At 43.7% G+C, this 22,838-nt stretch overlaps 1 protein-coding gene across 1 annotated transcript in view; it reads left to right on the forward strand.

The window, feature by feature from the left end:
* Positions 1 to 22,838, forward strand: part of LOC139413964 (ATPase phospholipid transporting 10A) — a 148,036-nt gene that overhangs the window by 50,426 nt on the left and 74,772 nt on the right. Inside the window, exons 8-10 of the mRNA XM_071161883.1 lie at positions 404 to 627; positions 7,879 to 8,073; positions 19,409 to 19,973. Of these exons, the coding sequence (XP_071017984.1) occupies positions 404 to 627; positions 7,879 to 8,073; positions 19,409 to 19,973 (984 nt within the window). The remainder of the gene's footprint in view (positions 1 to 403; positions 628 to 7,878; positions 8,074 to 19,408; positions 19,974 to 22,838) is intronic.

Raw genomic sequence — 22,838 nt, forward strand, 5'->3', positions numbered from 1 at the left:
AGACTGTAGGCTTACGGTGAGACTGTAGGCTTACGGTGAGACTGTACTGTAGGGTTACGGTGAGACTGTACTGTAGGGTTACGGTGAGACTGTACTGTAGGGTTAGAAGATAGTACTGTAGGGTTATGGTGAGACCTTACTGTTGGGTTAGAAGATAGTACTCCCAAGACGTGAACAGTGAGGGAGGCCTGGGGTGTATTCATTAGACACTAAACAGAATGAAACAGGGTGGGACTAACTGCAAAAAAAATTAAGTGTGTTACGTTGCGTGACCTAATGAATATAACCCATCTCACACTGCAGTCTGCTAGATCACACTGTTGTTGTTTATCTAGGATTGAGGAAGTTTGGATTCTAGTAGCAGCTTTGTATTATAATATTCTGTGTTGTCTGTTCTCCCCAGCGAGGCGTCTGGCCATGTACCAGGACCTGGTGGACTCAGAGGAGGAGGACTGTACGTCCCACAGTGGCACCTTGCCCAGACGGGACAGCGTCACCAGCAACCAGAGTGCGGCCAAGGTGGTGCTGCGCTCCCAGAGCACCAAATCCCACCGCAGGACTGGCAGCCGGGCCGAAGCCAAGAGGGCCAGCATCCTGTCCAAACACACTGCATTCAGCAGCCCCATGGTACTTACTACAACACACTGCATTCAGCAGCCTCATGGTACTTACTACTCCATTATTACCCAACACACTGCATTCAGCAGCCCCATGGTACTTACTACTCCATTATTACCCAACACACTGCATTCAGCAGCCCCATGGTACTTACTACAACACACTGCATTCAGCAGCCTCATGGTACTTACTACTCCATTATTACCCAACACACTGCATTCAGCAGCCCCATGGTACTTACTACTCCATTATTACCCAACACACTGCATTCAGCAGCCTCATGGTACTTATCACGCCATTATTACTACAACACACTGCATTCAGCAGCCCCATGGTACTTACTACAACACACTGCATTCAGCAGCCTCATGGTACTTACTACTCCGTTATTACTCAACACACTGCATTCAGCAGCCCCATGGCACTTACTACTCCATTATTACTCAATACTGCATTCAGCAGCCCCATGGTACTTACTACAACACACTGCATTCAGCAGCCCCATGGTACTTACTACTCCATTATTACTCAACACACTGCATTCAGCAGCCCCATGGTACTTACCTCTCCATTATTACTCAATACTGCATTCAGCAGCCCATGGTACTTATCACTCCATTATTACCCAACACACTGCATTCAGCAGCCCCATGGTACTTATCACGCCATTATTACTACAACACACTGCATTCAGCAGCCCCATGGTACTTACTACAACACACTGCATTCAGCAGCCCCATGGTACTTACTACTCCATTATTACCCAACACACTGCATTCAGCAGCCCCATGGTACTTATCACTCCATTTTTACTACAACACACTGCATTCAGCAGCCCCATGGTACTTACTACAACACACTGCATTCAGCAGCCCCATGGTACTTACTACTCCATTATTACTCAACACACTGCATTCAGCAGCCCTATGGTACTTACCTCTCCATTATTAATCAACACACTGCATTCAGCAGCCCCATGGTACTTACTACAACACACTGCATTCAGCAGCCCCATGGTACTTACTACTCCATTATTACCCAACACACTGCATTCAGCAGCCCCATGGTACTTACTACAACACACTGCATTCAGCAGCCCCATGGTACTTACTACTCCATTATTACTCAACACACTGCATTCAGCAGCCCCATGGTACTTACTACAACACACTGCATTCAGCAGCCCCATGGTACTTACCTCTCCATTATTAATCAACACACTGCATTCAGCAGCCCCATGGTACTTACTACAACACACTGCATTCAGCAGCCCCATGGTACTTACTACTCCATTATTACTCAACACACTGCATTCAGCAGCCCCATGGTACTTACTACAACACACTGCATTCAGCAGCCCCATGGTACTTACTACAACACACTGCATTCAGTAGCCCCATGGTACTTACTACAACACACTGCATTCAGCAGCCCCATGGTACTTACTACTCCATTATTACTCCACACACTGCATTCAGCAGCCACATGGTACTTACCTCTCCGTTATTACTCAACACACTGCATTCAGCAGCCCCATGGTACTTACTACTCCATTATTACTCAACACACTGCATTCAGCAGCCCTGTGGTACTTACTACTCCATTATTACTCAACACACTGCATTCAGCAGCCCCGTGGTACTTACTACTCCATTATTACTCAACACACTGCATTCAGCAGCCCCGTGGTACTTACTACTCCATTATCACTCAACACACTGCATTCAGCAGCCCCATGGTACTTACTACTCCATTATTACTCAACACACTGCATTCAGCAGCCCTGTGGTACTTACTACTCCATTATTACTCAACACACTGCATTCAGCAGCCCCATGGTACTTACTACTCCATTATTACTCAACACACTGCATTCAGCAGCCCCATGGTACTTACCTCTCCATTATTACTCAACACACTGCATTCAGCAGCCCCATGGTACTTACCTCTCCATTATTACTCAACACACTGCATTCAGCAGCCCCATGGTACTTACTACTCCATTATTACTAAACACACAGCATTCAGCAGCCCCATGGTACTTACCTCTCCATTATTACCCAACACACTGCATTCAGCAGCCCCATGGTACTTACTACTCCATTATTACTCAACACACTGCATTCAGCAGCCCCATGGTACTTACTACAACACACTGCATTCAGCAGCCCCATGGTACTTACTACTCCATTATTACTCAACACACTGCATTCAGCAGCCCCATGGTCCTTACTACTCCATTATGACAACACACTGCATTCAGCAGCCCCACGGTACTTACTACAACACACTGCATTCAGCAGCCCCATGGTACTTACTACTCCATTATTACTCAACACACTGCATTCAGCAGCCCCATGGTACTTACCTCTCCATTATTACTCAACACACTGCATTCAGCAGCCCTATGGTACTTACCTCTCCATTATTAATCAACACACTGCATTCAGCAGCCCCATGGTACTTACTACAACACACTGCATTCAGCAGCCCCATGGTACTTACTACTCCATTATTACCCAACACACTGCATTCAGCAGCCCCATGGTACTTACTACAACACACTGCATTCAGCAGCCCCATGGTACTTACTACTCCATTATTACTCAACACACTGCATTCAGCAGCCCCATGGTACTTACTACAACACACTGCATTCAGCAGCCCCATGGTACTTACCTCTCCATTATTAATCAACACACTGCATTCAGCAGCCCCATGGTACTTACTACAACACACTGCATTCAGCAGCCCCATGGTACTTACTACTCCATTATTACTCAACACACTGCATTCAGCAGCCCCATGGTACTTACTACAACACACTGCATTCAGCAGCCCCATGGTACTTACTACAACACACTGCATTCAGTAGCCCCATGGTACTTACTACAACACACTGCATTCAGCAGCCCCATGGTACTTACTACTCCATTATTACTCCACACACTGCATTCAGCAGCCACATGGTACTTACCTCTCCGTTATTACTCAACACACTGCATTCAGCAGCCCCATGGTACTTACTACTCCATTATTACTCAACACACTGCATTCAGCAGCCCTGTGGTACTTACTACTCCATTATTACTCAACACACTGCATTCAGCAGCCCCGTGGTACTTACTACTCCATTATTACTCAACACACTGCATTCAGCAGCCCCGTGGTACTTACTACTCCATTATCACTCAACACACTGCATTCAGCAGCCCCATGGTACTTACTACTCCATTATTACTCAACACACTGCATTCAGCAGCCCTGTGGTACTTACTACTCCATTATTACTCAACACACTGCATTCAGCAGCCCCATGGTACTTACTACTCCATTATTACTCAACACACTGCATTCAGCAGCCCCATGGTACTTACCTCTCCATTATTACTCAACACACTGCATTCAGCAGCCCCATGGTACTTACCTCTCCATTATTACTCAACACACTGCATTCAGCAGCCCCATGGTACTTACTACTCCATTATTACTCAACACACAGCATTCAGCAGCCCCATGGTACTTACCTCTCCATTATTACCCAACACACTGCATTCAGCAGCCCCATGGTACTTACTACTCCATTATTACTCAACACACTGCATTCAGCAGCCCCATGGTACTTACTACAACACACTGCATTCAGCAGCCCCATGGTACTTACTACTCCATTATTACTCAACACACTGCATTCAGCAGCCCCATGGTCCTTACTACTCCATTATGACAACACACTGCATTCAGCAGCCCCACGGTACTTACTACAACACACTGCATTCAGCAGCCCCATGGTACTTACTACTCCATTATTACTCAACACACTGCATTCAGCAGCCCCATGGTACTTACTACAACACACTGCATTCAGCAGCCCCATGGTACTTACTACTCCATTATTACTCAACACACTGCATTCAGCAGCCCCATGGTACTTACCTCTCCATTATTACTCAACACACTGCATTCAGCAGCCCCATGGTACTTACCACTCCATTATTACTCAACACACTGCATTCAGCAGCCCCATGGTACCTACCTATCCATTATTACTCAACACACTGCATTCAGCAGCCCCATGGTACTTACCACTCCATTATTACTCAACACACTGCATTCAGCAGCCCCATGGTACTTACCTCTCCATTATTACTCAACACACTGCATTCAGCAGCCCCATGGTACTTACTACAACACACTGCATTCAGCAGCCCCATGGTACTTACTATAACACACTGCATTCAGCAGCCCCATGGTACTTACTACAACACACTGCATTCAGCAGCCCCATGGTACTTACTACAACACACTGCATTCAGCAGCCCCATGGTACTTACTACTCCATTATTACTCAACACACTGCATTCAGCAGTCCCATGGTACTTACTACTCCATTATTACCCAACACACTGCATTCAGCAGCCCCATGGTCCTTACTACTCCATTATTACTACAACACACTGCATTCAGCAGCCCCATGGTACTTACTACAACACACTGCATTCAGTAGCCCCATGGTACTTACTACTCCATTATTACTCAACACACTGCATTCAGCAGCCCCATGGTACTTACTACAACACACTGCATTCAGCAGCCCCATGGTTCTTACTACTCCATTATTACTACAACACACTGCATTCAGCAGCCCCATGGTACTTACTACAACACACTGCATTCAGTAGCCCCATGGTACTTACTACTCCATTATTACTCAACACACTGCATTCAGCAGCCCCATGGTACTTACTACTCCATTATTACTCAACACACTGCATTCAGTAGCCCCATGGTACTTACTACAACACACTGCATTCAGCAGCCCCATGGTACTTACTACTCCATTATTACTCAACACACTGCATTCAGCAGCCCCATGGTACTTACTACAACACACTGCATTCAGCAGCCCCATGGTACTTACCTCTCCATTATTACTACAACACACTGCATTCAGCAGCCTCATGGTACTTACTAAAACACACTGCTCAGAGCTGTGTCTATCAGCTATTGCAGGGGAATTCCAATCTTACTCTACGAGGTTCAGAGTACTGCTGTTCTTTTTTTTACCTGACCATTTATTGCACTCACCTGGTGTCCCAGGTCTAAATCAGTCCCTGAATAGAGGGAAGAATGGGGGGGGGGGGGGGTGAGAAGCAGTAGAACTGGCTTGGAAGGTCCATAGTTGAGTTTGAGGGGATCTACAGTTTGAACGTAGGGCAGCAGGTAGCCAAGAGGTTGGAGAGGGCAGCATGTTGGAGAGGGCAGCATGATGGAGAGGGCAGCATGATGGAGAGGGCAGCATGATGGAGAGGGCAGCATGATGGAGAGGGCAGCATGATGGAGAGGGCGGCAGCATGATGGAGAGGGCGGCAGCATGTTGGAGAGGGCGGCAGCATGTTGGAGAGGGCGGCAGCATGTTGGAGAGGGCGGCAGCATGTTGGAGAGGGCGGCAGCATGTTGGAGAGGGCAGCAGCATGTTGGAGAGGGCAGCAGCATGTTGGAGAGGGCAGCAGCATGTTGGAGAGGGCAGCAGCATGTTGGAGAGGGCAGCAGCATGTTGGAGAGGGCAGCAGCATGTTGGAGAGGGCAGCATGTTGGAGAGGGCGGCATGTTGGAGAGGGCGGCAGCGTGTTGGAGAGGGCAGCAGCATGTTGGAGAGGGCAGCATGTTGGAGAGGGCGGCAGCATGTTGGAGAGGGCAGCAGCATGTTGGAGAGGGCGGCATGTTGGAGAGGGCGGCATGTTGGAGAGGGCAGCAGCATGTTGGAGAGGGCAGCAGCATGTTGGAGAGGGCGGCAGCATGTTGGAGAGGGCGGCAGCATGTTGGAGAGGGCGGCAGCATGTTGGAGAGGGCGGCAGCATGTTGGAGAGGGCGGCAGCATGTTGGAGAGGGCGGCAGCATGTTGGAGAGGGCGGCAGCATGTTGGAGAGGGCGGCAGCATGTTGGAGAGGGCGGCAGCATGTTGGAGAGGGCGGCAGCATGTTGGAGAGGGCAGCAGCATGTTGGAGACGGCGGCATGTTGGAGAGGGCAGCAGCATGTTGGAGAGGGCGGCATGTTGGAGAGGGCGGCATGTTGGAGAGGGCGGCATGTTGGAGAGGGCGGCATGTTGGAGAGGGCAGCAGCATGTTGGAGAGGGCGGCATGTTGGAGAGGGCAGCAGCATGTTGGAGAGGGCGGCATGTTGGAGAGGGCAGCAGCATGTTGGAGAGGGCGGCAGCGTGTTGGAGAGGGCGGCAGCATGTTGGAGAGGGCAGCATGTTGGAGAGGGCAGCAGCATGTTGGAGAGGGCAGCAGCATGTTGGAGAGGGCGGCATGTTGGAGAGGGCGGCAGCATGTTGGAGAGGGCGGCAGCATGTTGGAGAGGGCGGCAGCATGTTGGAGAGGGCGGCATGTTGGAGAGGGCGGCAGCATGTTGGAGAGGGCGGCAGCATGTTGGAGAGGGCGGCAGCATGTTGGAGAGGGCGGCAGCATGTTGGAGAGGGCGGCAGCATGATGGAGAGGGCGGCAGCATGTTGGAGAGGGCGGCAGCATGTTGGAGAGGGCGGCAGCATGTTGGAGAGGGCGGCAGCATGTTGGAGAGGGCGGCAGCATGTTGGAGAGGGCGGCAGCATGTTGGAGAGGGCGGCAGCATGTTGGAGAGGGCGGCAGCCTTTTGGAGAGGGCGGCAGCATGTTGGAGAGGGCGGCAGCATGTTGGAGAGGGCGGCAGCATGTTGGAGAGGGCGGCAGCATGTTGGAGAGGGCGGCAGCATGTTGGAGAGGGCGGCAGCATGTTGGAGAGGGCGGCAGCATGTTGGAGAGGGCGGCAGCATGTTGGAGAGGGCGGCAGCATGTTGGAGAGGGCGGCAGCATGTTGGAGAGGGCGGCAGCATGTTGGAGAGGGCGGCTGCATGTTGGAGAGGGCGGCAGCATGATGGAGAGGGCGGCAGCATGTTGGAGAGGGCGGCAGCATGTTGGAGAGGGCGGCAGCATGTTGGAGAGGGCGGCAGCATGTTGGAGAGGGCGGCAGCATGTTGGAGAGGGCGGCAGCATGTTGGAGAGGGTTGTTTGTTACAAGTCAGACGAGTCAAATCTGGTGGGAATCTAATTATCCTAGATGCCTTTTTCTTCCGTTGTTCCCTTGAAGAAGGCATAGCTGATCCTGGGCTATGCTTCTGTGTGTAGGTTTCTCGTGGTGGTTTAAATGCAAAAAAAATACAAATTTCCATGACCTGAAAATGACAAAAAACATTCTTCTGAACCTACTCTCTCTCTTCAACAGGAGAAGGACATCACCCCTGACCCTCAGCTCCTGGAGAAGGTCAACCACTGCAGCAGCCAGATGACCTTCAAGAGGTTCCACAGCCAGTCCCTCTCTCAGCTGCCCTCTGACCTCACGGACATCATCGACTTCTTCATCGCCCTCACCATCTGTAACACAGTGGTGGTGTCATCACCCAATCAGCCACGGCAGAAGGTAGGCACTGAGTGTACAAAACATTAGGAACACCTTGCTGATATAGAGTGTATCCCCCTTTTGCCCTCAGAACAGCCTCAATTCGACAGGGCATAAGACTCTACAAGGTGTAGAAAGCGTTCCATAGCGCCACCCGCGGGTAGATTTAGGTATTGGTGGGTAAGAATGTCTTTCACCAGCCACGTTTGCAGGGCTCTACAGTACTATAGATCCACGTTTGCAGGGCTCTACAGTACTATAGATCCACGTTTGCAGGGCTCTACAGTACTATAGATCCACGTTTGCAGGGCTCTACAGTACTATAGATCCACGTCTGCAGGGCTCTACAGTACTATAGATCCACGTTTGCAGGGCTCTACAGTACTATAGATCCACGTCTGCAGGGCTCTACAGTACTATAGATCCACATCTGCAGGGCTCTACAGTACTATAGATCCACGTCTGCAGGGCTCTACAGTACTATAGATCCACGTTTGCAGGGCTCTACAGTACTATAGATCCACGTCTGCAGGGCTCTACAGTACTATAGATCCACGTTTGCAGGGCTCTACAGTACTATAGATCCACGTCTGCAGGGCTCTACAGTACTATAGATCCACGTTTGCAGGGCTCTACAGTACTATAGATCCACGTTTGCAGGGCTCTACAGTACTATAGATCCACGTCTGCAGGGCTCTACAGTACTATAGATCCACGTTTGCAGGGCTCTACAGTACTATAGATCCACGTCTGCAGGGCTCTACAGTACTATAGATCCACGTCTGCAGGGCTCTACAGTACTATAGATCCACGTCTGCAGGGCTCTACAGTACTATAGATCCACGTCTGCAGGGCTCTACAGTACTATAGATCCACGTTTGCAGGGCTCTACAGTACTATAGATCCACGTCTGCAGGGCTCTACAGTACTATAGATCCACGTCTGCAGGGCTCTACAGTACTATAGATCCACGTCTGCAGGGCTCTACAGTACTATAGATCCACGTCTGCAGGGCTCTACAGTACTATAGATCCACGTCTGCAGGGCTCTACAAAAAAGTTGTCAAAAGTAAAGTATGAGCATATGAGCGAGTTTTATGCTTTATTTCTGTTTTGTTTCATAGCTGCTAATCGCACAAAGGAATACACAGCAACAGCTTTGCACTGATAGATCCATGTTTGGAGGCGCTGGCAACAGGCATAAGCAGTATTCCACAATACTACTTATTAATACATGATGAAATCCAGCAGTATTCCACATTACTACTTATTAATACATGATGAAATCCAGCAGTATTCCACATTACTACTTATTAATGCATGATGAAATCCAGCAGTATTCCACATTACTACTTATTAATAATACATGATGAAATCCAGCAGTATTCCACATTACTACTTATTAATAATACATGATGAAATCCAGCAGTATTCCACATTACTACTTATTAATACATGATGAAATCCAGCAGTATTCCACATTACTACTTATTAATAATACATAATGAAATCCAGCAGTATTCCACATTACTACTTATTAATACATGATGAAATCCAGCAGTATTCCACAATACTACTTATTAATACATGATGAAATCCAGCAGTATTCCACAATACTACTTATTAATACATGATGAAATCCAGCAGTATTCCACATTACTACTTATTAATAATACATAATGAAATCCAGCAGTATTCCACAATACTACTTATTAATAATACATAATGAAATCCAGCAGTATTCCACAATACTACTTATTAATAATACATAATGAAATCCAGCAGTATTCCACATTACTACTTATTAATAATACATAATGAAATCCAGCAGTATTCCACATTACTACTTATTAATAATACATGATGAAATCCAGCAGTATTCCACATTACTACTTATTAATAATACATAATGAAATCCAGCAGTATTCCACATTGCTACTTATTATTAATACATGATGAAATCCAGCAGTATTCCACAATACTACTTATTAATAATACATAATGAAATCCAGCAGTATTCCACATTACTACTTATTAATAATACATGATGAAATCCAGCAGTATTCCACATTACTACTTATTAATAATACATAATGAAATCCAGCAGTATTCCACATTACTACTTATTATTAATACATGATGAAATCCAGCAGTATTCCACAATACTACTTATTAATAATACATGATGAAATCCAGCAGTATTCCACAATACTACTTATTAATAATACATGATGAAATCCAGCAGTATTCCACAATACTACTTATTAATAATACATAATGAAATCCAGCAGTATTCCACAATACTACTTATTAATAATACATGATGAAATCCAGCAGTATTCCACATTACTACTTATTAATAATACATAATGAAATCCAGCAGTATTCCACATTACTACTTATTAATAATACATAATGAAATCCAGCAGTATTCCACATTACTACTTATTAATACATGATGAAATCCACTACGTGATGATCTGTATGTCATTGTGTCAGTCAGGGGACAACACTACATAATGATCTGTATGTCGTTGTGTCAGTCAGGGGACAGACAACACTACATAATGATCTGTATGTCATTGGGTCAGTCAGGGGACAGACAACACTACATAATGATCTGTATGTCATTGGGTCAGTCAGGGGACAGACAACACTACATAATGATCTGTATGTCATTGGGTCAGTCAGGGGACAGACAACACTACATAATGATCTGTATGTCATTGGGTCAGTCAGGGGACAGACAACACTACATAATGATCTGTATGTCATTGGGTCAGTCAGGGGACAGACAACACTACATAATGATCTGTATGTCATTGGGTCAGTCAGGGGACAGACAACACTACATAATGATCTGTATGTCAGTCAGGAGACAACACTACATAATGATCTGTATGTCAGTCAGGAGACAACACTACATAATGATCTGTATGTCATTGTGTCAGTCAGGGGACAACACTACATAAGGATCTGTATGTCAGTCAGGGGACAACACTACATAAGGATCTGTATGTCAGTCAGGGGACAACACTACATAAGGATCTGTATGTCAGTCAGGGGACAACACTACATAAGGATCTGTATGTCAGTCAGGAGACAACACTACAAAATGATCTGTATGTCAGTCAGGAGACAACACTACATAATGATCTGTATGTCAGTCAGGGGACAACACTACAAAATGATCTGTATGTCAGTCAGGGGACAACACTACATAATGATCTGTATTTCATGATGAATGAAACATTTACTCTTCAGTTAACACACACCACTCTGTCTATCCCACAAAAACACACATGCCTCTCTCTTCATTCCCCCCACACACACACACCTCTCTCTTCATTCCCCCCACACACACACACCTCTCTCTTCATTCCCCCCACACACACACACCTCTCTCTTCATTCCCCCCACACACACACACCTCTCTCTTCATTCCCCCCCCCACACACACACACCTCTCTCTTCATCCCCCCCCCCCACACACACCTCCCTCTTCATTCCCCCCCACACACACCTCTCTCTTCATTCCCCCCCCACACACACACCTCCCTCTTCATTCCCCCCCACACACACAACTCTCTCTTCATTCCCCCCCACACACACCCTTCTCTCTTCATTCCCCCCCACACACACACCTCTCTCTTCATTCCCCCCCACACACACACCTCTCTCTTCATTCCCCCCCACACACACACCTCTCTCTTCATTCCCCCCCACACACAAACCTCTCTCTTCATTCCCCCCCACACACACACCTCTCTCTTCATCCCCCCCCCACACACACCTCTCTCTTCATTCCCCCCCACACACACACCTCTCTCTTCATTCCCCCCCACACACACACCTCTCTCTTCATTCCCCCCCACACACACACCTCTCTCTTCATTCCCCCCCACACACACACCTCTCTCTTCATTCCCCCCCACACACACACCTCTCTCTTCATTCCCCCCCACACACACACCTCTCTCTTCATTCCCCCCCACACACACACCTCTCTCTTCATTCCCCCCCACACACACACATCTCTCTTCATTCCCCCCACAAACACACACACTGCTCCCTTCCCGTCACATCTAGACATGGATATGTAGAATAGTCACATCTAGACATGGAAATGTAAATCAGTAGAATAGTCACATCCAGACATGGAGATGTAGAATAGTCACATCTAGTCATGGAGATGTAAATCAGTACAATAGTCACATCTAGACATGGAGATGTAGAATAGTCACATCTAGTCATGGAAATGTAGAATAGTCACATCTAGTCATGGAAATGTAGAATAGTCACATCTAGTCATGGAGATGTAAATCAGTAGAATAGTCACATCTAGTCATGGAGATGTAGAATAGTCACATCTAGACATGGAGATGTAGAATAGTCACATCTAGACATGGAGATGTAGAATAGTCACATCTAGACATGGAGATGTAGAATAGTCACATCTAGTCATGGAGATGTAGAATAGTCACATCTAGTCATGGAGATGTAAAATAGTCACATCTAGTCATGGAGATGTAGAATAGTCACATCTAGTCATGGAAATGTAGAATAGTCACATCTAGTCATGGACATGTAAATCAGTAGAATAGTCACATCTAGTCATGGAGATGTAGAATAGTCACATCTAGTCATGGAAATGTAGAATAGTCACATCTAGTCATGGAAATGTAGAATAGTCACATCTAGTCATGGAGATGTAAATCAGTAGAATAGTCACATCTAGTCATGGAGATGTAGAATAGTCACATCTAGTCATGGAGATGTAGAATAGTCACATCTAGACATGGAGATGTAGAATAGTCACATCTAGACATGGAAATGTAGAATAGTCACATCTTGACATGGAGATGTAGAATAGTCACATCTAGTCATGGAGATGTAGAATAGTCACATCTAGTCATGGAGATGTAGAATAGTCACATCTAGTCATGGAGATGTAGAATAGTCACATCTAGTCATGGAGATGTAAAATAGTCACATCTAGTCATGGAGATGTAGAATAGTCACATCTAGTCATGGAAATGTAGAATAGTCACATCTAGTCATGGAGATGTAAATCAGTAGAATAGTCACATCTAGTCATGGCGATGTAGAATAGTCACATCTAGTCATGGAGATGTAGAATAGTCACATCTAGACATGGAGATGTAGAATAGTCACATCTAGTCATGGAGATGTAGAATAGTCACATCTAGACATGGAGATGTAGAATAGTCACATCTAGTCATGGAGATGTAAATCAGTAGAATAGTCACATCTAGTCATGGAGATGTAAATCAGTAGAATAGTCACATCTAGACATGGAGATGTAGAATAGTCACATCTAGACATGGAGATGTAAATCAGTAGAATAGTCACATCTAGTCATGGAGATGTAGAATAGTCACATCTAGTCATGGAGATGTAAATCAGTAGAATAGTCACATCTAGTCATGGAGATGTAGAATAGTCACATCTAGACATGGAGATGTAGAATAGTCACATCTAGACATGGAGATGTAGAATAGTCACATCTAGACATGGAAATGTAGAATAGTCACATCTAGACATGGAGATGTAGAATAGTCACATCTAGTCATGGAGATGTAGAATAGTCACATCTAGTCATGGAGATGTAAAATAGTCACATCTAGTCATGGAGATGTAGAATAGTCACATCTAGTCATGGAGATGTAAATCAGTAGAATAGTCACATCTAGTCATGGAGATGTAGAATAGTCACATCTAGTCATGGAGATGTAGAATAGTCACATCTAGACATGGAGATGTAGAATAGTCACATCTAGACATGGAAATGTAGAATAGTCACATCTAGACATGGAAATGTAGAATAGTCACATCTAGACATGGAGATGTAGAATAGTCACATCTAGTCATGGAGATGTAGAATAGTCACATCTAGTCATGGAGATGTAGAATAGTCACATCTAGTCATGGAGATGTAGAATAGTCACATCTAGTCATGGAGATGTAAAATAGTCACATCTAGTCATGGAGATGTAGAATAGTCACATCTAGTCATGGAGATGTAGAATAGTCACATCTAGTCATGGAGATGTAAATCAGTAGAATAGTCACATCTAGTCATGGCGATGTAGAATAGTCACATCTAGTCATGGAGATGTAGAATAGTCACATCTAGACATGGAGATGTAGAATAGTCACATCTAGTCATGGAGATGTAGAATAGTCACATCTAGACATGGAGATGTAGAATAGTCACATCTAGTCATGGAGATGTAAATCAGTAGAATAGTCACATCTAGTCATGGAGATGTAAATCAGTAGAATAGTCACATCTAGACATGGAGATGTAGAATAGTCACATCTAGACATGGAGATGTAAATCAGTAGAATAGTCACATCTAGTCATGGAGATGTAGAATAGTCACATCTAGTCATGGAGATGTAGAATAGTCACATCTAGTCATGGAGATGTAAATCAGTAGAATAGTCACATCTAGTCATGGAGATGTAGAATAGTCACATCTAGACATGGAGATGTAGAATAGTCACATCTAGACATGGAGATGTAGAATAGTCACATCTAGACATGGAAATGTAGAATAGTCACATCTAGACATGGAGATGTAGAATAGTCACATCTAGTCATGGAGATGTAGAATAGTCACATCTAGTCATGGAGATGTAGAATAGTCACATCTAGTCATGGAGATGTAAAATAGTCACATCTAGTCATGGAGATGTAGAATAGTCACATCTAGTCATGGAAATGTAGAATAGTCACATCTAGTCATGGAGATGTAAATCAGTAGAATAGTCAAATCTAGTCATGGAGATGTAAATCAGTAGAATAGTCACATCTAGACATGGAGATGTAGAATAGTCACATCTAGACATGGAGATGTAAATCAGTAGAATAGTCACATCTAGTCATGGAGATGTAGAATAGTCACATCTAGTCATGGAGATGTAGAATAGTCACATCTAGTCATGGAGATGTAGAATAGTCACATCTAGTCATGGAGATGTAGAATAGTCACATCTAGTCATGGAGATGTAGAATAGTCACATCTAGTCATGGAGATGTAAATCAGTAGAATAGTCACATCTAGACATGGAGATGTAGAATAGTCACATCTAGACATGGAGATGTAGAATAGTCACATCTAGTCATGGAGATGTAAATCAGTAGAATAGTCACATCTAGACATGGATATGTAGAATAGTCACATCTAGACATGGAGATGTAAATCAGTAGAATAGTCACATCTAGACATGGATATGTAGAATAGTCACATCTAGACATGGAGATGTAAATCAGTAGAATAGTCACATCTAGACATGGAGATGTAGAATAGTCACATCTAGACATGGAGATGTAAATCAGTAGAATAGTCACATCTAGTCATGGAGATGTAGAATAGTCACATCTAGACATGGAGATATAGAATAGTCACATCTAGACATGGAGATGTAGAATAGTCACATCTAGTCATGGAGATGTAAATCAGTAGAATAGTCACATCTAGACATGGAGATGTAGAATAGTCACATCTAGACATGGAGATATAGAATAGTCACATCTAGACATGGAGATGTAGAATAGTCACATCTAGTCATGGAGATGTAAATCAGTAGAATAGTCACATCTAGACATGGAGATGTAGAATAGTCACATCTAGACATGGAGATGTAAATCAGTAGAATAGTCACATCTAGTCATGGAGATGTAGAATAGTCACATCTAGTCATGGAGATGTAGAATAGTCACATCTAGTCATCGAGATGTAGAATAGTCACATCTAGTCATGGAGATGTAGAATAGTCACATCTAGTCATGGAGATGTAAATCAGTAGAATAGTCACATCTAGTCATGGAGATGTAGAATAGTCACATCTAGTCATGGAGATGTAGAATAGTCACATCTAGACATGGAGATATAGAATAGTCACATCTAGTCATGGAGATGTAGAATAGTCACATCTAGACATGGAGATGTAGAATAGTCACATCTAGACATGGAGATGTAGAATAGTCACATCTAGTCATAGAGATGTAGAATAGTCACATCTAGTCATGGAGATGTAGAATAGTCACATCTAGTCATGGAGATGTAGAATAGGCACATCTAGTCATGGAGATGTAGAATAGTCACATCTAGACATGGAGATGTAGAATAGTCACATCTAGTCATGGAGCTGTAGAATAGTCACATCTAGTCATGGAGATGTAGAATAGTCACATCTAGTCATGGAGATGTAAATCAGTAGAATAGTCACATCTAGTCATGGAGATGTAGAATAGTCACATCTAGATATGGAGATGTAGAATAGTCACATCTAGACATGGAGATGTAAATCAGTAGAATAGTCACATCTAGACATGGAGATATAGAATAGTCACATCTAGACATGGAGATGTAGAATAGTCACATCTAGTCATGGAGATGTAAATCAGTAGAATAGTCACATCTAGACATGGAGATGTAGAATAGTCACATCTAGACATGGAGATATAGAATAGTCACATCTAGACATGGAGATGTAGAATAGTCACATCTAGTCATGGAGATGTAAATCAGTAGAATAGTCACATCTAGACATGGAGATGTAGAATATTCACATCTAGACATGGAGATGTAAATCAGTAGAATAGTCACATCTAGTCATGGAGATGTAGAATAGTCACATCTAGTCATGGAGATGTAGAATAGTCACATCTAGTCATCGAGATGTAGAATAGTCACATCTAGTCATGGAGATGTAGAATAGTCACATCTAGTCATGGAGATGTAAATCAGTAGAATAGTCACATCTAGTCATGGAGATGTAGAATAGTCACATCTAGTCATGGAGATGTAGAATAGTCACATCTAGACATGGAGATATAGAATAGTCACATCTAGTCATGGAGATGTAGAATAGTCACATCTAGACATGGAGATGTAGAATAGTCACATCTAGACATGGAGATGTAGAATAGTCACATCTAGTCATAGAGATGTAGAATAGTCACATCTAGTCATGGAGATGTAGAATAGTCACATCTAGTCATGGAGATGTAGAATAGGCACATCTAGTCATGGAGATGTAGAATAGTCACATCTAGACATGGAGATGTAGAATAGTCACATCTAGTCATGGAGCTGTAGAATAGTCACATCTAGTCATGGAGATGTAGAATAGTCACATCTAGTCATGGAGATGTAAATCAGTAGAATAGTCACATCTAGTCATGGAGATGTAGAATAGTCACATCTAGATATGGAGATGTAGAATAGTCACATCTAGACATGGAGATGTAAATCAGTAGAATAGTCACATCTAGACATGGAGATATAGAATAGTCACATCTAGACATGGAGATGTAGAATAGTCACATCTAGTCATGGAGATGTAAATCAGTAGAATAGTCACATCTAGACATGGAGATGTAGAATAGTCACATCTAGACATGGAGATATAGAATAGTCACATCTAGACATGGAGATGTAGAATAGTCACATCTAGTCATGGAGATGTAAATCAGTAGAATAGTCACATCTAGACATGGAGATGTAGAATATTCACATCTAGACATGGAGATGTAAATCAGTAGAATAGTCACATCTAGTCATGGAGATGTAGAATAGTCACATCTAGTCATGGAGATGTAGAATAGTCACATCTAGTCATGGAGATGTAGAATAGTCACATCTAGACATGGAGATGTAGAATAGTCACATCTAGACATGGAGATGTAGAATAGTCACATCTAGACATGGAGATGTAGAATAGTCACATCTAGACATGGAGATGTAGAATAGTCACATCTAGACATGGAGATGTAGAATAGTCACATCTAGTCATAGAGATGTAGAATAGTCACATCTAGTCATGGAGATGTAGAATAGTCACATCTAGTCATGGAGATGTAGAATAGGCACATCTAGTCATGGAGATGTAGAATAGTCACATCTAGACATGGAGATGTAGAATAGTCACATCTAGTCATGGAGCTGTAGAATAGTCACATCTAGTCATGGAGATGTAAATCAGTAGAATAGTCACATCTAGTCATGGAGATGTAGAATAGTCACATCTAGACATGGAGATGTAGAATAGTCACATCTAGACATGGAGATGTAAATCAGTAGAATAGTCACATCTAGACATGGAGATATAGAATAGTCACATCTAGACATGGAGATGTAGAATAGTCACATCTAGTCATGGAGATGTAAATCAGTAGAATAGTCACATCTAGACATGGAGATGTAGAATAGTCACATCTAGACATGGAGATATAGAATAGTCACATCTAGACATGGAGATGTAGAATAGTCACATCTAGTCATGGGGATGTAAATCAGTAGAATAGTCACATCTAGACATGGAGATGTAGAATAGTCACATCTAGACATGGAGATGTAAATCAGTAGAATAGTCACATCTAGTCATGGAGATGTAGAATAGTCACATCTAGTCATGGAGATGTAGAATAGTCACATCTAGTCATGGAGATGTAGAATAGTCACATCTAGACATGGAGATGTAGAATAGTCACATCTAGACATGGAGATGTAGAATAGTCACATCTAGTCATGGAGATGTAAATCAGTAGAATAGTCACATCTAGTCATGGAGATGTAAATCAGTAGAATAGTCACATCTAGTCATGGAGATGTAAATCAGTAGAATAGTCACATCTAGTCATGGAGATGTAAATCAGTAGAATAGTCACATCTAGACATGGAGATGTAGATTAGTCACATCTAGTCATGGAGATGTAGAATAGTCACATCTAGTCATGGAGATGTAGAATAGTCACATCTAGTCATGGAGATGTAGAATAGTCACATCTAGTCATGGAGATGTAAATCAGTAGAATAGTCACATCTAGTCATGGAGATATCGAATGGTCACATCTTAGATCGAGAGCCATTTCACTTTCCTACTGTTTCTCGTTTGTTTCCCTTGTCCTTTAGTAACGGTCTTATTCACACAATGCTCTTGTGCCTCAGCCAGGCCATCAGGGTTTTATGCCAGACTGTATACCTAAGAGTAGGCCGTATCTGTGGCCAGATGCCTGGTGCTGTCCCTCAGCACCCGAGGGTGACGGATTAGCGAGAGGGAGACATGTCTCTCTCCCTCCGGTGTGGATGAGATTTGAGCTAATGTTTCCAACCCTCTGTCCCTCTCTCTCAGGTGCGGATGAGGTTTGGTCTAATGTTTCCAACCCTCTGTCCCTCTGTCTCAGGTGCAGATGAGGTTTGGGCTAATGTTTCCAACCCTCTGTCCCTCTCTCTCAGGTGCGGATGAGGTTTGCGGTCCCTCTGTCTCAGGTGCAGATGAGGTTTGGGCTAATGTTTCCAACCCTCTGTCCCTCTCTCTCTCAGGTGCGGATGAGGTTTGGGCTGAAGTCCCCAGTGAAGACTATCGAGGACTTCATCAAGCGCTTTACCTCTAGCCGTCTCACCTCCAACTCCAACAGTAGCAGCTCTTCCAGCCTCAACCGCTCCTCCCACCGTGAATGTTCCAGTGTCCTCTCCTCCCCCTCAGCCGAGAGCACCCTGACTAAATTAGATGAGGAGCATCACCTTGGAGGTTCGGTGGGTTTGGAACATGCCTTCTCCACCGTCCCTCCTCACACTACCGAGGGAGAGCCCGGGGCCCTAGAGGAAGGAGAGCTCCGCTACGAGGCAGAGTCACCTGACGAGGCTGCCCTGGTGTATGCGGCGCGTGCCTACAAGTGTTCTCTGGTTGGCCGGCTACCTGATCAGGTGACGGTGGAGCTACCTGACCTGGGGAAGCTAAGCTTTGAGCTGCTCCACACTCTGGGGTTTGACTCCACCAGAAAGAGGATGTCTGTGGTGGTGAGACACCCGCTAACAGATCAGATCACCGTCTACACTAAAGGAGCTGACTCTGTCATCATGGACCTCATCACACTGCCATCTACAGGTAGGAGGACCTCACAGCAGGCCAGGGGATGGGTGGTAGGGGGACTGGTCACTATGATGCATGACTTTATTAGGTAGAATCTCACCTACAGTGCCTTCAGAAAGTAATCATACCCCTTGACCTATTCCACATTTTGTTGTTATACAGCCTGAATTGAAAACAACTTGTCACCATCTGCACACCTCATAATGACAAAGTTTAAACATGTTTTTAGAATATTATATTATATAGAATAGAATATTTAAGTATTCACGCACCTGGGTCAATACTTTGTAGAAGCACCTTTGGTAGCGATTACAGCTGTCTTTCTGGGTAAGTCACTTAAGAGTTTTGCACACCTGGATTGTACAATATTTGATCATTATTCTTTCCAAAACGTATTCTTGCTCTGTCATATTGGTTGCCGATCATTGCTAGGCAACCATTGTAAAGTCTTGCCGTAGATTTAAATCAAAACTGTAGCTCGGCCACTCAGGAATATTCACTGTCTTCTTGTTTAGCAACTCCAGTGTAGATTTGGCCTTGTGTTTTAGGTTTTTGTCCTGCTGAAAGGTGAATTCATCTCCCAGTGTCTGCTGGAAAGCAGACTGAAAAAGGTTTTCCTCTAGGATTTTGCCTGTGCTTACCTCCATTCTGTCCAGGGGTGGTACTGAGGAGATACAGTTGAAGTCAGAAGTTTATATGCACTTAGGTTGGAGTCATTAAAACTCGTTTTTCAACCACTCCACAAATTTCTTGTCAACCTCTCTGCGATATGTGCGATGCTAGCGTCCCACCTCGCCAACAGCCAGTGAAAGTGCAGGGCGCCAAATTCAAAACAGCAAAAATCTCATAATTACAATTCCTCAAGCATACAAGTATCTTACACCATTTTAAAGATACAATTCTCGTTAATCCAACCACAGTGTCTGATTTCAAAAAGGATTTACAGCGAAAGCACCACAAATGATTGTTAGGTCACCACCAAGTCACAGAAAAATCCAGCCATTTTTCCAGCCAAAGAGAGGAGTCACAAAAAGCACAAATAGAGATAAAATTAATCACTAACCTTTAATGATCTTCACCGGATGACACTCATAGGACTTCATGTTACACAATACATGTATGTTTTGTTCGCTAAAGTGCATATTTTTACATTGGCCTGTTACGTTCAGTAGTTCTAAAACATTGATTTTGCAGAGAGCTACATCAAGTTACAGAAAAAGCAAACCATGCAATAATCTGAGTACAGCTTTCAGACAACAAGCAGACAAAAAGATACCTGCCATATTGGGTGGTCAACATTACTCAGAAATAGCATTATAAATATTCACTTACCTTTGATGATCTTCATCAGAATGCACTTCCAGGAATCCCAATTCCACCATAAATGTTTGATTTGTTCGATAATGTCCATCATTATGTCCAAATAGCCTCTCTTGTTAGGGCGTTTGGTAAATAAATCCAAATGCGCGTTCATGTCCAGCCAACGAAAAGTTCAAAAAGTTATATTACAGGTCGTAGAAACATGCCAAACTAAGTATAGAATCAATCTTTAGGATGTTTTTAACATAAATCTTCAATAATGTTCCAACCGGAGAATTCCATTGTCTGTAGAAAAGCAATGGAACGAGAGCTAACTCTCTCGTGACCGCGCGTCATGGGCCCAAGGCACTCTGCCAGACCACTGTCTCAAACAGCTCTCATGAGCCCCTCCTTTATAGTAGACTCCTCAAACAAGTTTCTAAAGACGGTTGACATCTAGTGGAAGCCTTAGGAAGTGCAACATAAGCAATATCCCACTGTATCTACAATAGGGGCTGGGTTTAAAAAAAAAACTACAAGCCTCAGATTTCCCACTTCCTGGTTGGATTTTTCTCAGGTTTTTGCCTGCCATATGAGTTCTGTTATACTCACAGACATCATTCAAACAGTTTTAGAAACTTCAGAGTGTTCTCTATCCAATACTACTAATAGTATGCATATATTAGCATCTGGAACAGAGTAGCAGGCAGTTTACACTGGGCACCTTATTCATCCAAGCTACTCAATACTGCCCCCATGTCACCAATAAGTTAACAAACTATAGTTTTGGCAAGTCGGTTAGGACATCTACTTTACACAAGTAATTTTTCCAACAATTGTTTACAGACAGTGAATTATAAGGGAAATAATCTATCACAATTCCAGTGGGTCAGAAGTTTACATAACCTATGTTGACTGTGCCTTTAAATAGCTTGGAAAATTCCAGAAAAAATTGGCATGGCTTTAGTAGCTTCTGATAGGCTAATTTACATAATTTGAGTCAATTGGAGGTGTACCTGTGGATGTATTTCAAGGCCTACCTTCAAACTCAGTGCCTCTTTGCTTGACATCATGGGGAAATCAAAAGAAATCAGCCAAGACCTCAGGAAAAAATTGTAGACCTCCACAGGTGTGGTTCATCCTTGAGAGCAATATCCAAACGCCACGTTCATCTGTACAAACAATAGTACACAAGTATAAACACGGAGCCGTCATACTGCTCAGGAAGGAGACGCGTTCTGTCTCCTAGAGATTAACGTACTTTGGTGCGAAAAGTGCAAATCAATCCCAGAACAACAGCAAAGGACCTTGTGAAGATGCTGGAGGAAACAGGTACAAAAGTATCTATATCCACAGTAAAACGAGTCCTATATCGACATAACCTGAAAGGCTGCACAGCAAGGAAGCCACTGCTCCAAAACCGCCATAAAAAAGCCAGACTACGGTTTGCAAACTGCACATGGGGACAAAGATCATACTTTTTGGAGAATTGCCCTCTGGTCAGATGAAACAAAAATAGAACTGTTTGGCCATAATGACCATCGTTATGTTTGGAGGAAAAAGGGAGAGGCTTGCAAGCTG

The sequence above is a fragment of the Oncorhynchus clarkii genome, chromosome 1, assembly GCF_045791955.1.
Source record: "Oncorhynchus clarkii lewisi isolate Uvic-CL-2024 chromosome 1, UVic_Ocla_1.0, whole genome shotgun sequence".
NCBI lineage: Eukaryota > Metazoa > Chordata > Actinopteri > Salmoniformes > Salmonidae > Oncorhynchus > Oncorhynchus clarkii.